The sequence below is a fragment of the Ciconia boyciana genome, chromosome 8 (assembly GCF_034638445.1).
Source record: "Ciconia boyciana chromosome 8, ASM3463844v1, whole genome shotgun sequence".
NCBI classification, from domain to species: domain Eukaryota; kingdom Metazoa; phylum Chordata; class Aves; order Ciconiiformes; family Ciconiidae; genus Ciconia; species Ciconia boyciana.
In genome coordinates, this window is record NC_132941.1 from 61,204,216 (window position 1) to 61,218,107 (window position 13,892).

Sequence of the window (13,892 nt, forward strand, 5' to 3'; positions counted from 1 at the left end):
CTGTTAATTTTATTTTTAACTTGAAGTATTTGTTGACAGTGAACTTGGTTAAAGTTTATATCGGATGTTTTGCAGTGCTGAATCTGTAACACTCAACGACTGTCTTCAGTTGTCATATTTGCCTTCCAAAAGAAACTACATGCTGTTATTGTATCCCAGAGAAATTTTGATTCTTGACTTGGAAGTGAATCAGACAGTGGGTGTGATTGCAATTGAAAGAACAGGTGTGCCTTTCCTACAGGTAATGAAAATTTGATTGGTTTCTATCATTGTAATAGTTTATTAAGATCATATGTAAGTTCATGACCCACTGATAGTTGCGTTTTGGTTAATTCCAGAGGATGAAAAGAAGTTAGCTCACAAGGGGGAAAAATGTCCTCTGAACCAAGCATTGTTTAATTTAGTTTTCTGAAGTCTGCAGCAAACCCACTTCATTTTGCTGTGTTACAAAAGTTACCAGTGTGGAAATAGTGCTGTGGAAAAAGGACATTTCGTTCCCTGGTGGTTAAGCTGCTTACACACAAGTTAATACTAATTCTCTGAGCATCTGCCTTTGCTTAATTAGACAGCTAAGTCTAGTCAGAGGTCTTATTGAAGCATCTTTAGTCTCTTGGAATTAAGAATTCTGAGACCAAAAAAGAGTGTGGTTGTTTTTTTTTTTAAAGTGATAGCTAAAAATAATATATATGAGTACATTAATGTTTAGGGGGGAAAAAAAAAAACCCAAACCAGCAAACAGTTAAAACAAAAATTTTCAATTAATTTCTCAAATTAATTGACTTCCTTAGTCACATTCTTAGTCACAAGTACTGTAGCTAAAGAAATTAATTGAAGTGTTACATTAATGGTAACTTTTTAGTGACTTACTTATACATCAGGATACATCCGTGTACTTTGCAAAGGATGAAATTTTAATAACCCAATATAAAGTGGTATCTCTTTATGTAGGTAATTCCTTGTTTTCAGCGTGATGGGTTATTTTGCCTACATGAAAACGGTTGTATAACTTTAAGAGTTCGCAGATCTAACTGCAGTGTAACTGGAACCCCAAATGAAGAGCCAGGTAAGTTTTGTGTCAAAAATGTCCAGAAATGAATTTTTGTGTTAAAGTATTAATTAAAATGCCTCAAAACTAACCATCATGCCTCATACAGGATGGTGAATTACAGCCCTTCTAGCGTTTTATTTTTCTTATACATTAAATTTAAATTTATGCTGCATTCTCCCAAAATTGTTTTTGACTTCCCTGAAATTTAGTGCAAAATAAGATATTAATATCCTGACAATCCTTTTATCACTAAATAATGCTTTAATTATGAAGTGGCTTAACAGTCACATATACAGGAAAGTTTTAGATAAAAGATGATTAGTTTGTTCTTTTTATCTTTTAAGAAAAAACATATTTTTCAGGCAAACACAAGGTTTTGGAAATCATTTGGTCAATTGGAAGAACTTATTTTAGAACTAAGACATTGGCTTAAATTTAGATTAAAATATAAATTATTAAACCTTTGTCTCTTATGAAATGTTACAAAGAATGGCCTTTTAAATATAATGGAGGAGACTGGAAAAAGAAGGGAAAACATAGTTCTGTAAATGTAGGTAAGTGATTTTTTTTGGTTAGAGTTTGTGTTGTTTGTTTTGGTTTTGGCAGTTTGGTAATTTCTAGTGAGCTACATTACTTGCTTCCAGATTTGCCAATAAACCAAATGAGTTTTGGATTGTGGAGAGAAGATGCACTTTCTACCCAGATATGAAACAGTAATTTTTTAGATTTTGCAAGATTCATGTGGAGTAAGATATTTTAAAGACAAAGTTACATTTTGGAGAACTTTTCAAAGCTGTGTTGTATACAACAAGATCAACAGTGTATTATTTTTGATTATTTTTCCTAATTGTTGCACAGGAAGCATGCGGATTTCAACCTAAGAGCTCAGTCATTCTGCAAATTTACTCTGTTGATTGATCTCATCGTACGTTTTCCATTCTAATTGTTTGTCCTCTGTGGGGACATTGATGTTACAGATCCAGACCCAGTTCAGGAGCTGATTTATGATTTAAGAAGTCAGTGTGATGCAATCAGGGTAACAAAAACAGTTCGACCCTTCAGTATGGTGTGTTGCCCAGTGAATGAGAATTCTGCAGCTCTCATAGTCAGTGATGGCAGGGTAATGATCTGGGAATTGAAATCCAGTATTTCTGGCAGAAATGTGCGTAACAGGTAATGGGATTTATTTTTCTTATCAAAGCTTCCATTACATTTACAAGTGGCATGTAGTATTTAATTACATTCTAAAAGCAACAGTGATGTCCTTGTGTGTATGGTAGTGTGACATGTGCCATACATGTGTATGAATGAAAGGAAGAGGAACAAAACATATAATCCAAATAGATTAGTTCCCTTGCTTTGGGAAAGTGAAGGAACTGTATTTACTCTTCTTTCTTTAAAAAATAATTCCATACTAAGTGGTTGGAATATGGAAACAAAAGATAGAAATGAATATTGACATTGTTTTGGGGGAACATTTTCTTCTCATTTGGCTTTCTTCAGACTATATATTTTCTTCAGGAATGAATCCCTCACTTTCAATCACATGAAAGCACTGCAAAATGAGTCTGGAAAGGACTACATTTTTAGCAGTGGAAAGGTTTTATGCTAGATTTGTGTGAATTAGCCACAGAGCAATATAAGGCCGCACAGCAGGTGGCTGGAATATGGTGGTATAAACAATATTTTTATTTACAAAGCCTTTAAGAGTTTTAGATTTTGAGCAGTCTCTAAAAATACTGTATGAAGTAGTATAGTTATTTAAACATTCAGTGTATTAAGGTCATTCTGCTGCAATAAACCTTTAAAGTACTATTGAATGAAATAAATAACTTACTGCCATACAAGAAATACAGAATTCTTAGCACTCTTTTTAAATGTCAGATGTACCAGAGTTTCAACATAGATCCTTTTGTTGTTCATCAATGATTTAATGTTTTGATTCTTGGTGTTCCCATAAATACTGTTAGGTGGATTCTTCGTGATGCATATCCAAGAGAGCTGTTTAGGATCCATATGTTGCTGGGTTTTACTTCATGGATTCTTAGGCTCATTTCCAAAACATTGATTTTTGTCATTATTATATAACTAGGAAAAATGTAGTAATAATAATAATAATATAAGAACCACTGAGCCTGGAGGATTCTGGATATGGTTGCATTGTACTGAAGAGTAAAGCATATTTCTAGTTGGCACAGTGTCTTTAATGGATTTTGAAGGAGTCTTCCTCCATTACTTGATCCTGCTGGATTTGATGGTCTTAATTAAAATTTGAACTCAAAGTCTCTTGAAGTGAGATTTTAAAGAAAAAGTCCTTGTACATGCCTTAAACTGCATTTTTGCGTACGGCTGGGTGCAGTCAGTGGCCTTTGGTCTTTGCTTATGACATAGACCTGTCCTCAGCCCAGCAAAATATGATTGCCCAGGCTGCAGGGGCTGTTTGAGTCCCTTTTAGATGGAGATCATGCTGGAACCTGGTCACAGTCATTGGGGAAAAAATAACACAAAAACCTGATGCATAGGTTTCTCACAAGACTGTAAACATAGGTAATACTGTAAGTTTCTGCTGTAGCTTTGTGCATGCAGAGGCAGTTGTGTTTCATATGTTTAGGTGAGAGGCATTGCTTCAGTTACAGGTTTTGTCATCTGGAACCTATATAAGAAGTTTATATAGGTTAACAAAAACTGTTCCCCAAGTTTGGGAATCTGTTCTTAAACGTTGAAATATTTATGATTGTTCCTTAGTTGTATTCATTAACGTAGCTCTACATATTGATACACAGTATATTTAAAAGCTTCCATTCAATGCTTATGTACACTTCAGAACAAGGGATACATCTGTCTGTTTTTCTGTTACTTGTAAATATCTCTGTAAGGAAGTTTAAAGTTATTTTAAATTTTGTACATTTTTGTGTGCATTGTCTCCTAGTAGAGTTGTTCATGGAAGTTGATGTTGGGAATAATCTTCTCAAAATACTCTGCAACTAGTAAGTGGTAGGAATACTGAAAGAACAACCTGGGGAAAAAACAAGATCGAGGACCTAAGTCAACAGGTGGTCCAGTTTGTATTAGGAACTTGTTTTCATTTCTTTTACAGCAGTTCAAGTGCATCACCTCTGTATTCCCCGGTCTCATTCTGTGGAATTCCTGTAGGAGCATTCCAAAATAAACTTCCAGACCTCTCATTAGACAACATGATTGGTAAGAATTTCTTTCACTAATATTACTGCTACTCATTTCTAGGATTTTTGAATCATCGTACAGCTTAGCTTACTTGAGAACTACATTTGTTAGAATTATTTTTTATGCAATTTAAGTAGTAATTCTGAAGGAAAAGAATTCCTGTTTGCTAAAGGAGTTATCAGATTAATCTTTTTGAGGATTTTATGTTGAGGACCAATGTTCAAAGTTCATTTTCTCTGAGGAAAAAAAAGTCATTTAAAAAGGAATTTGTCCAAAACTTCATTTTTTAAAAGTGATCTTAAACGGATGAAGACAATTTATCTGACACATCCATCTTTGTGAAATCTAGATAGCAACCAACACTTCAGTATCGAGAAATGTTCCATAAAGATGGTTACCTTTATGTTTTAAAACTAATTTTTATTGGAAAAGCAACTAGTGCTGCTCAGAGATATAAAGGTGCAGATTTGAATTTGGTTTGGTAAAAGTTGGCTATATTGTTAGGTGCAGGCAGCTTACCACTGTGGGAGGTTCTTTTGCACTTTCTCTCATGTGTTTAAAGATGGCATTTAGAGCATGATTTTCCTCTTATCTGCATTTCTGTAGTCATTGACATCATAGCTATTGCTATTTTGTACCTTACATCACTCAGACTGGCCAAGCTGACTGCAGAAGGAATACAGCAGTGGAATTATATCTTTTTTGTGCCCATCTTTATTGTTGTATCTGAGCAAATTCACTGTATTTCTAGCAGTGGATTGCACTCAGTTTTTACTGTTTGGAGTTATACCTCCATAAGTCTTTGAATTGGTCTAATAATTTTAAAATATTTGTAGCTAACTTTAAAAAAAATGGAAGGAGAAAAAAAAAGAAAAACTACCCTTGGATTCTGGAAGAAGACCGAAATGGTTGGACTTACTTTTTTTTTCCCCTCTTCCTTCCTTTTTTTTTTTTCCCCCCTTCCTTCTTAGTGTTAGGAAAGCAAGCTAGTATTGGAAAAATTAGGTGAAATGCAGTCTTCCAAAAAGTTTTATCATACAGAGTTCAACAGGAAGGAATGCCTCTTTAAATAAACATTGCTAACAACATATATGTTAGGTTATTTGTAATTTTTATTTTATAAACTCCTGTGTCTGATAACTTCTTGTAACATCTCAGATTAAAATTTAATACTAACAAGAGCTTTCATTTTTAAGCAGGGCAAGGCACAATTGCTGGAGAAGAACAGTTAAAAAGTTCTTTTCTGCAAGAAGTGCACCTCAAATTTCTGCTGACTGGACTTCTTTCAGGACTTCCTTTGCCTCCATTTGCTATCCGCATGTGCCCACCTCTTACGACAAAAAACATTAAACAGTATGAGCCAATCCTTGCTGTTGGTGAGTATCTTGAATAGTTTATTGGTTGCTCTGAAAATATTAAATTCTAGATTAAAAACAAATATTGTTACTAATACAGAAAAAAATCTATTTTTTGATCCTATGTAACTCATCACAAATAGTGACCCTTGTATTAGTTTGCATCCACGGTAGTCTTTGGATTCTTTTTTTACTGCCTTGGGTTTAGATATTGCTACCTGAAAAATTGCAGTATATTAGCAGGGTTGTATTTATCCTTTATTTACTATGATATTGGTCCGTTGATAAGCTTAGCGTTTTACGTGCTGCTCTCACTTCATTCTAAATATCACTAAATATGGACTTCTGCAGCACTGCATTCCTAGAATAACTGAATTAACTTAACAGAGACTATACTTTTGTTATAATGCAAGTACCTAAAAATATACTTAAAGCATGTTATTTTTCCTGAATGAATCTATTCTGTCTTATTACAAATGTAGTTAACTCATTTAGATGTTACAATACTTGCCAGTGAGCACCTGATTTATTAACTCTTGAGTTCTTCATATTTAAATCTGATTTTTCTGGCATGCTCTTTCCAACCACATCAGGGATTTCACAATGTATCCACACAGGCTGCTGTCTTTCTTTGCAGTCAGTGGAATGGAACAGTAGACACATAGATGCTGTAATTTAAAGATTGTAGTAGGTTGTAAAATTAGACCTCCAGATTTGGTTTGTTCAAATGTGCCTTTGGTATATCTAAGATACTAGTTGATTCTCGGCTGCCCTGTCAAGGCTGTGCCTGTCACAAGTCAGACTTTGGAGTTTTTTGTTATTCTTAAGGTTGCCTGTGCTGTAGAGCCGTAGGTTTTTGGACGGGGCGGCAGGGGGGATCGGGAAGGTGAATGTTATGCAGGAGCTTACAAAGAGGATCTCGCTCCAGTAATGAAAATGCCATAATAACGCATGTATGTATGTGTGCAGTTCTTGTAATACTTTTATTATTACTGAGCTAAAAGTACCATCAATAGTTGTGCTCTAAAATGTAGGCAAGCTATCATTACATGATGTGATGCTACTAAAATGTAACTTTTGATTTTATACAAGCTGTAGCTGTTAAAACAGGTGAAATATAAAGATGAGGACACTAATAGGTAGCTATAAAGTGCATTTACAGCAAGGTCTACAGCATTGTAGACTTAAGGTACCTGAATGGCTCTTTAGGTATCCATTGTTGTATTTAATAAAGTTGATATAAGTACAAAGAAAAAAGAGAAGAACAAGTAAGTCTTCCCAGTGTGTAACAGAAAATTGTAACTTTCGATGTTTCAGAAGGTTTTTGATCTAATTGAAGCTAATAGCTACAAAGGTATTGATTTGTAATTTGAAAGAGGTCATTATTTCAGGGATGAGAAAGCAGAATTGCTCTAATGATTTGGTAAAATCTACCCATGATTCTCCCCTGGGATTATTGGTGGATAACAATTAGTACTCTTCCTTGAGGCATTTACTCATCTTGAGTAATCAAAACAAAAAGAAACATTCCTTTCTCCTGCAACTGGGTATGTTCTGAAAATGCAAGAAGAATTAACAGATTTTCTACGGGGCTCTACAAGTAGGTTCAGGAAAATGTCTTGATCCAAATGGATTTCCCTGGCTGCAGAGAACCTTGGAGGGTTTAATATTTGGGGTTTAAGCACTAGAAATCAAAATACCTTTTCTAAAATTGTAAAATATAAGTTACAGGTGTTTAAAAAAAAAAAAGAAAGATAAATAGCTGTAAATCCTGCATTTGCACTAAAGTATGGAAGAGAAGAATAAAACAAGTCTATATATATATTTTTAAATCACTCTTTATAGGTACAAGTAATGGCTCTGTCCTGGTGTTTCACCTTACAAGCGGACTCTTACACAAGGAGTTAAGCATCCATTCCTGTGAAGTCAAGTAAGATTTTAGTTTTAATTCCTACTATAATCCTTCTGGGAGACAAATATTAAAACATCTAACTAACGTTGTACCAGCAAAGTGGGTGTCTTGTTTCACTGTTAATGACAGTCAAGAAAGTTGCCCGTTGAGTAGTCTACCTTAACATTATCTTTGCTATGCATAAGCAGTAACACACTGTCAAAATTAGAGTGAAAATTACATTGAACTAAATATTTGAATTGTATCTGTGCCTGCTGATCTAGGATGCATATCAACTACTTCCAGTTTCTTTAGTGCATTGTAATACAAAGAAGTCTTTTTAGGACAATAAACTTTATTACAGTGTCTTATTTATCTAACTGTCGTGACTCACAGATTGTGTCCTTTGAAATAATTCTGTTTTGTACGCCAAGGTTTATTTACTTTGCCCCCTTAGGGCTGAAATTGCTATTGAGACAGTTCTAGTCCTAACTGAAGTAAAAATAATTTTATCCTTAAAAAATTGTAAAGACCAAATACAGGACTCAGTATTTATCTATCCTAAGTAAGGAACAGAGTAAGTTTTAAAGCTGTTGTACTGTGTGGTTGTGTGTACACAATGGCATAACTTTTTGGATAACTAATGGCAATGATATTCAAGATGGTGCTGGCTGGATACATATTTCTAGACAGATTTAAGCATGGAAAATATATATTTTATTTTTAGTAGTAATATTAGTAAAAATTTGTAGCATAGTTGTGGCATGAAGCCTTCATCAGGGTTAGGTGTTCATTTTACTGTTCATTTAACAAAATGATAAGAAAAGTATAGATGTCTAAGAATAGATAACTCTGAGTTCATTATGTAAACCTGCTTTGAATCTACCACCAAAATCACATAAGTATATTTGCGTTTGTGATGTGATTAGGAGGCACTGTAAGAATAGAATTTCCCTTTCTGTTCTAAACCATTTGAGTTTTTTTGTTTCATACCATTAACTACTTACAGAATTATTTTCATTTTATGTTCTGTTATGCAGCACAAGAGAATCCTGCTTTTTTTCTCATTAAGGTGGTTATAGAATTCAAAATTAAAACCACTACTAACATTTCACAGATTAAAGAAACAAACAAAAAAAAGATGGGGAGACAGGAGGAAATACGCTTTTGAAAAAATTTTCTTTATCTTTTATTTAGGCTTCGTGTATTATTGGAAGTATTGTTAGTTTGGGATATGAAAACTTTGCAAAGGTTTTGCAACTTTGGAATACGTTGTCTTTCTAGGAACTGTCCTTGCACAAATGGTATTTTTAGAACAAAATTAAAATGATTGTGAATTACCCAGTTACCTGGGTAAGTTTTTTTTCAATATTTGTTTTAATTTCGTCAGTCCCGCTCTTAATGGTCTGAGTGACTTTCTGCATAATTTTTATAAGTTCAATGGAGTGCTTTAAGCAATGTAGAATAAGGCACAGTAATTATTTTTTTTTTAATTAATATTCATGGAGTGCAACACTTTTTCTTTCAGTGGGATTTCTTACTTTACCTCTAAAATGCAGATAGATTGAATAATGCCTCTATCTCAGTTTTAACTGAAAATACACCTTCAGGGAACACCATTATTTTAGTATGTAATTGAGAATACCCTAAAATTGTAACTCAAGGCCAGCAGAGTTTTCAGTGCCTTGTAAGTTTAAGAAGAGAATGTAATAAAACTAAGGTCTTTGGAATGGCAACTGTCCTTTACATATCAACTGTGCTAAAATAATGGCCGCTGAGTTGTCTAGGTGCTAGCAATTGACTTTTTTTTTTTTGAGATTAAAGTGTTCTTTTTTGAAGCTACATATGTAGTCACGTGCTGATTTTTTTTTTTAAATTATTTTTAAACTTTGCAGTTCTGTATTGTGATTAGGAGTAGGGCGAATTGTTTTTCTGTCGTCCATTTACGATAGTTCATACTCGTGAGTAACCTTGAATATTCATTTGTCCGTGATTATAACTTAGCTATTTCACTATTTGTTTAGAGTTATGTGAGTAAATACTTTTCCTTTGAGTTTAATTTGGTTTTTATTAGGAGACCGAGGCAAGAAGCAGCAGAAATGCTTCAGAGCACACAGAGAGGAAAAGTCAATCAGGCTACTGCTAGGAGCGTAAGTGAGGGGAAAAAACAGAGGGAGACTATAGCATGTGTGCTGGCTGAAAGAAGCTGTGAGCAGGAGGTCAGTCTTCTTCCTTCAGGATACAGAGAAAAATGCAATTAATTCTTATTACTAAGAGGAATTAGAAGAACCATGAAATAACTAAGTCTGATACCTGTTCTATCTTTGAAGTGGAGCAATCTAAGCTATTGTGGTAAGATAGATGATAATACATCTTCAATGCAGAGGAGAATATTTTTGAGACGTAAATAAAATGCCTGCAATGTAGCTTCTAGTTCAGTGAAAGTGATGCATTTGCAATGCCTCTTACTGCTACTTTTGCTGCTTCTGATAGATAGATAACTATGACTAGAGCAGCGCTTCTCATTCTTTTTCACTGAAGCTCAGCAAGTTCAAGGTTGCAACAGCTTTATTTTTGAAAATTAAAATCTCACTGACTGTAACAAGAATGTGTATGGCCTGCAGGCAAAACTTGAAAATTACTGCAGTACATCCAAGTTTTAGCAGTTGAATTTAAGCTGACTCCCCTTTGGGAGACTGCTTTGCAAACATTCATCACCTCCTTAAAAAAACTTCCCTCACGTAGAGAAAGATGAATGAAAATACCTACCACTTCTGTCATACGGGTGTTGGTGTGCTAGATTTATTTCTGCACATTAGTAAATATGCGTTGCCTGACAAGCATAAGCAGTGTTGCAATAAAATCCTGTATATTTGGAATTGAATTCTGAAGTCTTCATTACAGGATGTACAATTATCTCAGATGGACCATGTTCAGCACTTAATTGTAATTTCTTTTTCTTAACCTTCCTCCTCTTAAAAAGGAAAAACTTGTTCTGTTGCTGATGTTCACTTTTGGACATGTAGACCGTACAAATACTTTTGAAGTACAAGGAAAATTCTTTTTAAATAATAAAATTTGAGGCTGAGAGTATTTTCTGATAATGTGATTGAGGTTTTAATACCGTTTTCTTTAAGATACGGTTTTATTTCCAATTTTACCTTTCTCTTTTTCTTATAATTCTTATAATTAATTTGAGTAGCAGCTGCCTTGTCATAAAGTCACAACAATCCATTCCCAACTAGCAAAGTCATTTGTGTTTGTATCCGCTTCAGTACACTCTGTAATTTGTTTGCATTGGAAACATTAATCAAAACAACTGAATCTTACCTCTGAAGTAACTGAGGCAAGTTGAATGTATAGAATCCCAGAATTTCATATTTTAAGAGTGGCTTCAGTCTGAGAAATAGTTTACAGCTGAATGTAACCCTTAATTCTAGTAGACAAAGATGTCTTTTATTAGGGTATTTTGCAAATGGAGATACTTCAGTACGGAAGGCATTACTTGTTTCCTTCATTAAAACTTGAACCACTGTCTTCAGATTCTCAATTTACATGTATGACAATAAAAAAAATTATATTGTTTCAGGTGCAAGCATTTAGCTAAGCTAAGGTTTCCTTTTGATGATGAGTGTCTTGGGTTTCTCTAGATTTTTATGGGTATTGACAGATGGCCATCCGGCAGCAAAGAAAAAGGACTTGTCCTGTTAAATCTGAGCTGATGAAAGAAGTATAGAAAATGCCTCAGGTCTTTGAACGAGAACAGTGAATAACTACTGACAATAACAATGCCTTACGAGTATCCTGTGCTTTTTCCAAAAAACATAGTAAAATAATAGAGAAAAATTAGAAAGGTGTCAGAATTCGTATTTCTTCCATTTCAGAAAGCTCCCTGTATTGACAACCCTTCAGAGACTTGCAGTGTCACACATTATTGCAGTTGCAGATTTCTGTTCAATCATTCCTGTAATGTTTCGATTAATAATTGAATATTACTCATTTTGATTGAAATTATTGATTGAACTTTCATAGGTCCTGGTGGGAAAAGGACTGGGTCCTAAATTTTTAACTTTACTTGAGGACGTAGGAATAAAGCTTCCCATTTTTTTAAAGCTTATACTAAAAAAAATAAAGATAAATATGGCTGTAACTTGTATGTGCAAAATATTATGGGAGTGCTTTTTGCTTTCACCCATCTACATTGTGTTTAGGAAACTTCTACTTAATACAGTGTGAGTTGGATTTACTGACAGTAAATCATAAATATTGTTATTTATCTTTCTCATATTTCACATATATCCTTGCAGAACAGCCCATGATTTTACAATTGCTGTAACAGAAGACTTAGTTGTCCTGGAAGTAATTCTTTAGTAGTCTGTGTTTGAAGGATTTGAGGAAAACCTAAATCCTTTTATCTGTGTTAAAATGAACTTGGGCATATGTATGTATTAGAACAGTCTCAATTTTCTTTTAGATTAGTTCCTTGATTTATTTCACAGATAAAGCACTCAGCTATTTATGCTGGCACAAAGTGTGAGTGGGAGTTGGGGATGGGAGGAATATCTTGTTTTGGAACAGTACCACCTAGTGCCACTTTCTATCCTTTTGTGGCCTGTGCTGTATCTCAAGAATTTGCTTAGAATCCATATGTGCTGACAGTATGTTATATACAGTGTAACTTTACATCCTTGCAAGACTTCAAGGCAATTTGGTTTGTGGCTGCCTTGGCATGATCTAAAAGAGAAAAAACAAAAATCAGGTTTTCAGTTCTTGTGTGATTCTTTTGAAATCTCTACAGGGCCTCTCTTATTCGATCATCTTTGTTTCTCCTCTCTCTGGACCGAAAGAATCACGTCTCCCCACACTGCTATCCATATGAATATTTTTCTCTTTCTGTATGCTGGCAAATTTGAGTTACCTGGTAGTTCTCCTCATCTGGTAAATCACTGATTTAGTGAGAGCAGTGATTTTAGTCCACTCTAGTGCTGAGGATCTGTGAGGGATTTTCACAGAAGTTACCAGTGTTTCTAACTGAAATTTGTATTTTAACCAAACAAGAACCAGTGTAGTCTGAAAAGAAAGCTCTTCTTTAATTTAATTTTGTAACTTTATATTTACAGCTTAGTGGTAAATGCATAGCTTCTTTTTATGCTTAAATATAGTGTTTCCATAAAGTGTATGAAATTACTTCTGTGCTGTTTTCAAATTGAAGAATATTCATGAAAAAAAATTATTGTACTTCAGTCTATTTTCATAGAATCATAGAATGGTTTGGGTTGGAAGGGACCTTTAAAGGTCGTCTAGTCCAACTGCCCTGCAATGAGCAGGGATTATATTTTCTAGCCATTCAAATATTTTGGCTAATATGCTCCATGTACTTTCTTCTGATGACAGGGGCATTGAGTGGATAAGCTTGACTGGATTTATTTCCTTTGCCACATCAACACCTAACAATCTGGGCCTGGTAAGGAATGAGCTGCAGCTGGTGGACCTACCAACAGGTTAGTATTTCCTGAGAAATCTGTATGAGAGGCTAACAGATTTGCTGGGGGGTGACAAACAGAAGTTCTTACTACTTTTTTTTTTTTCTTCTGTTGTCATGACAAAATAAAATAATAAAGAGGAGTTTTAACTGGTTCTGCTCCTCTGTCCTTGTGAAACCACGTAATGTTTTCCATCTGGTAATCTACAGACAGACTTGCAACAACACCTTTGTAGAGATGTCTGTGGCTTGGACTTATTAAAAGAATGAGTATGTGTCAGCAGGAGGTTTAGGAGCATTCACACAGCATGGGTATTAGTGGTGTATCTTGTTCACAAAATGTATATATTTCCAAACGTGTTTTGTCACAGTCTACACCCATTGTTTCATATGCGCCTGAAGTAGTGTTGAACCATTTATTGTGGTTTGTATCAGCAACAGATAATTTTTCAAGGTAGGCCAGATGCACGGCCAGAATTTGAGTGTGTGTATGAACGTAAAATGGATATTTTAATAATGAAATTGGATACTTTTATAAATAATTGGAAGGGTTAAAAAATAAAAAAACTTTTCAAAAAATACAGTTGATAGCCAAACTAACAGTCAGATTATGTGTGTTTTTCAACTACTCTGGCCTTATAATGGATGACAAATATATTTGTGACTGAGTTCAATATTTGCACAATACTAGGAGGTATAATTTGGAAGATTAGACAGCCCAAAATAGGAAGCACTTCAATAATTTTAATTTATTTTTGAATGGGAAAACCTGGAGCCATTTAATTTCGAATTGAAGAGCCTGAATCTTGTAATGCATGGCTAATAATGAATTGCTTTATGTAGCATAAAGTGTTTTTTACATTTTTTTTTAAGCTTATGGAAAAGGCTCAATTTTTGTATTTACGGGGTGCTGCACAAAGAGGCTATTCTTTT

The 13,892-nt window shown here is 34.3% G+C and overlaps 1 protein-coding gene across 4 annotated transcripts in view; it reads left to right on the forward strand.

Moving 5' to 3' along the window:
• The window catches only part of WDR11 (WD repeat domain 11), a 46,506-nt gene that overhangs the window by 13,510 nt on the left and 19,104 nt on the right, over positions 1-13,892 (forward strand). Inside the window, exons 6-12 of one of the 4 annotated variants that reach the window (XM_072870812.1) lie at positions 76-241; positions 949-1,063; positions 2,026-2,221; positions 4,149-4,249; positions 5,428-5,607; positions 7,432-7,516; positions 12,872-12,978. In XM_072870812.1, the coding sequence (XP_072726913.1) occupies positions 76-241; positions 949-1,063; positions 2,026-2,221; positions 4,149-4,249; positions 5,428-5,607; positions 7,432-7,516; positions 12,872-12,978 (950 nt within the window). Of the gene's footprint in view, positions 1-75; positions 242-948; positions 1,064-2,025; positions 2,222-4,145; positions 4,250-5,427; positions 5,608-7,431; positions 7,517-12,871; positions 12,979-13,892 lie in introns of all 4 variants that reach the window. The other 3 variants (XM_072870813.1, XM_072870810.1, XM_072870811.1) reach the window with 3 other exon arrangements.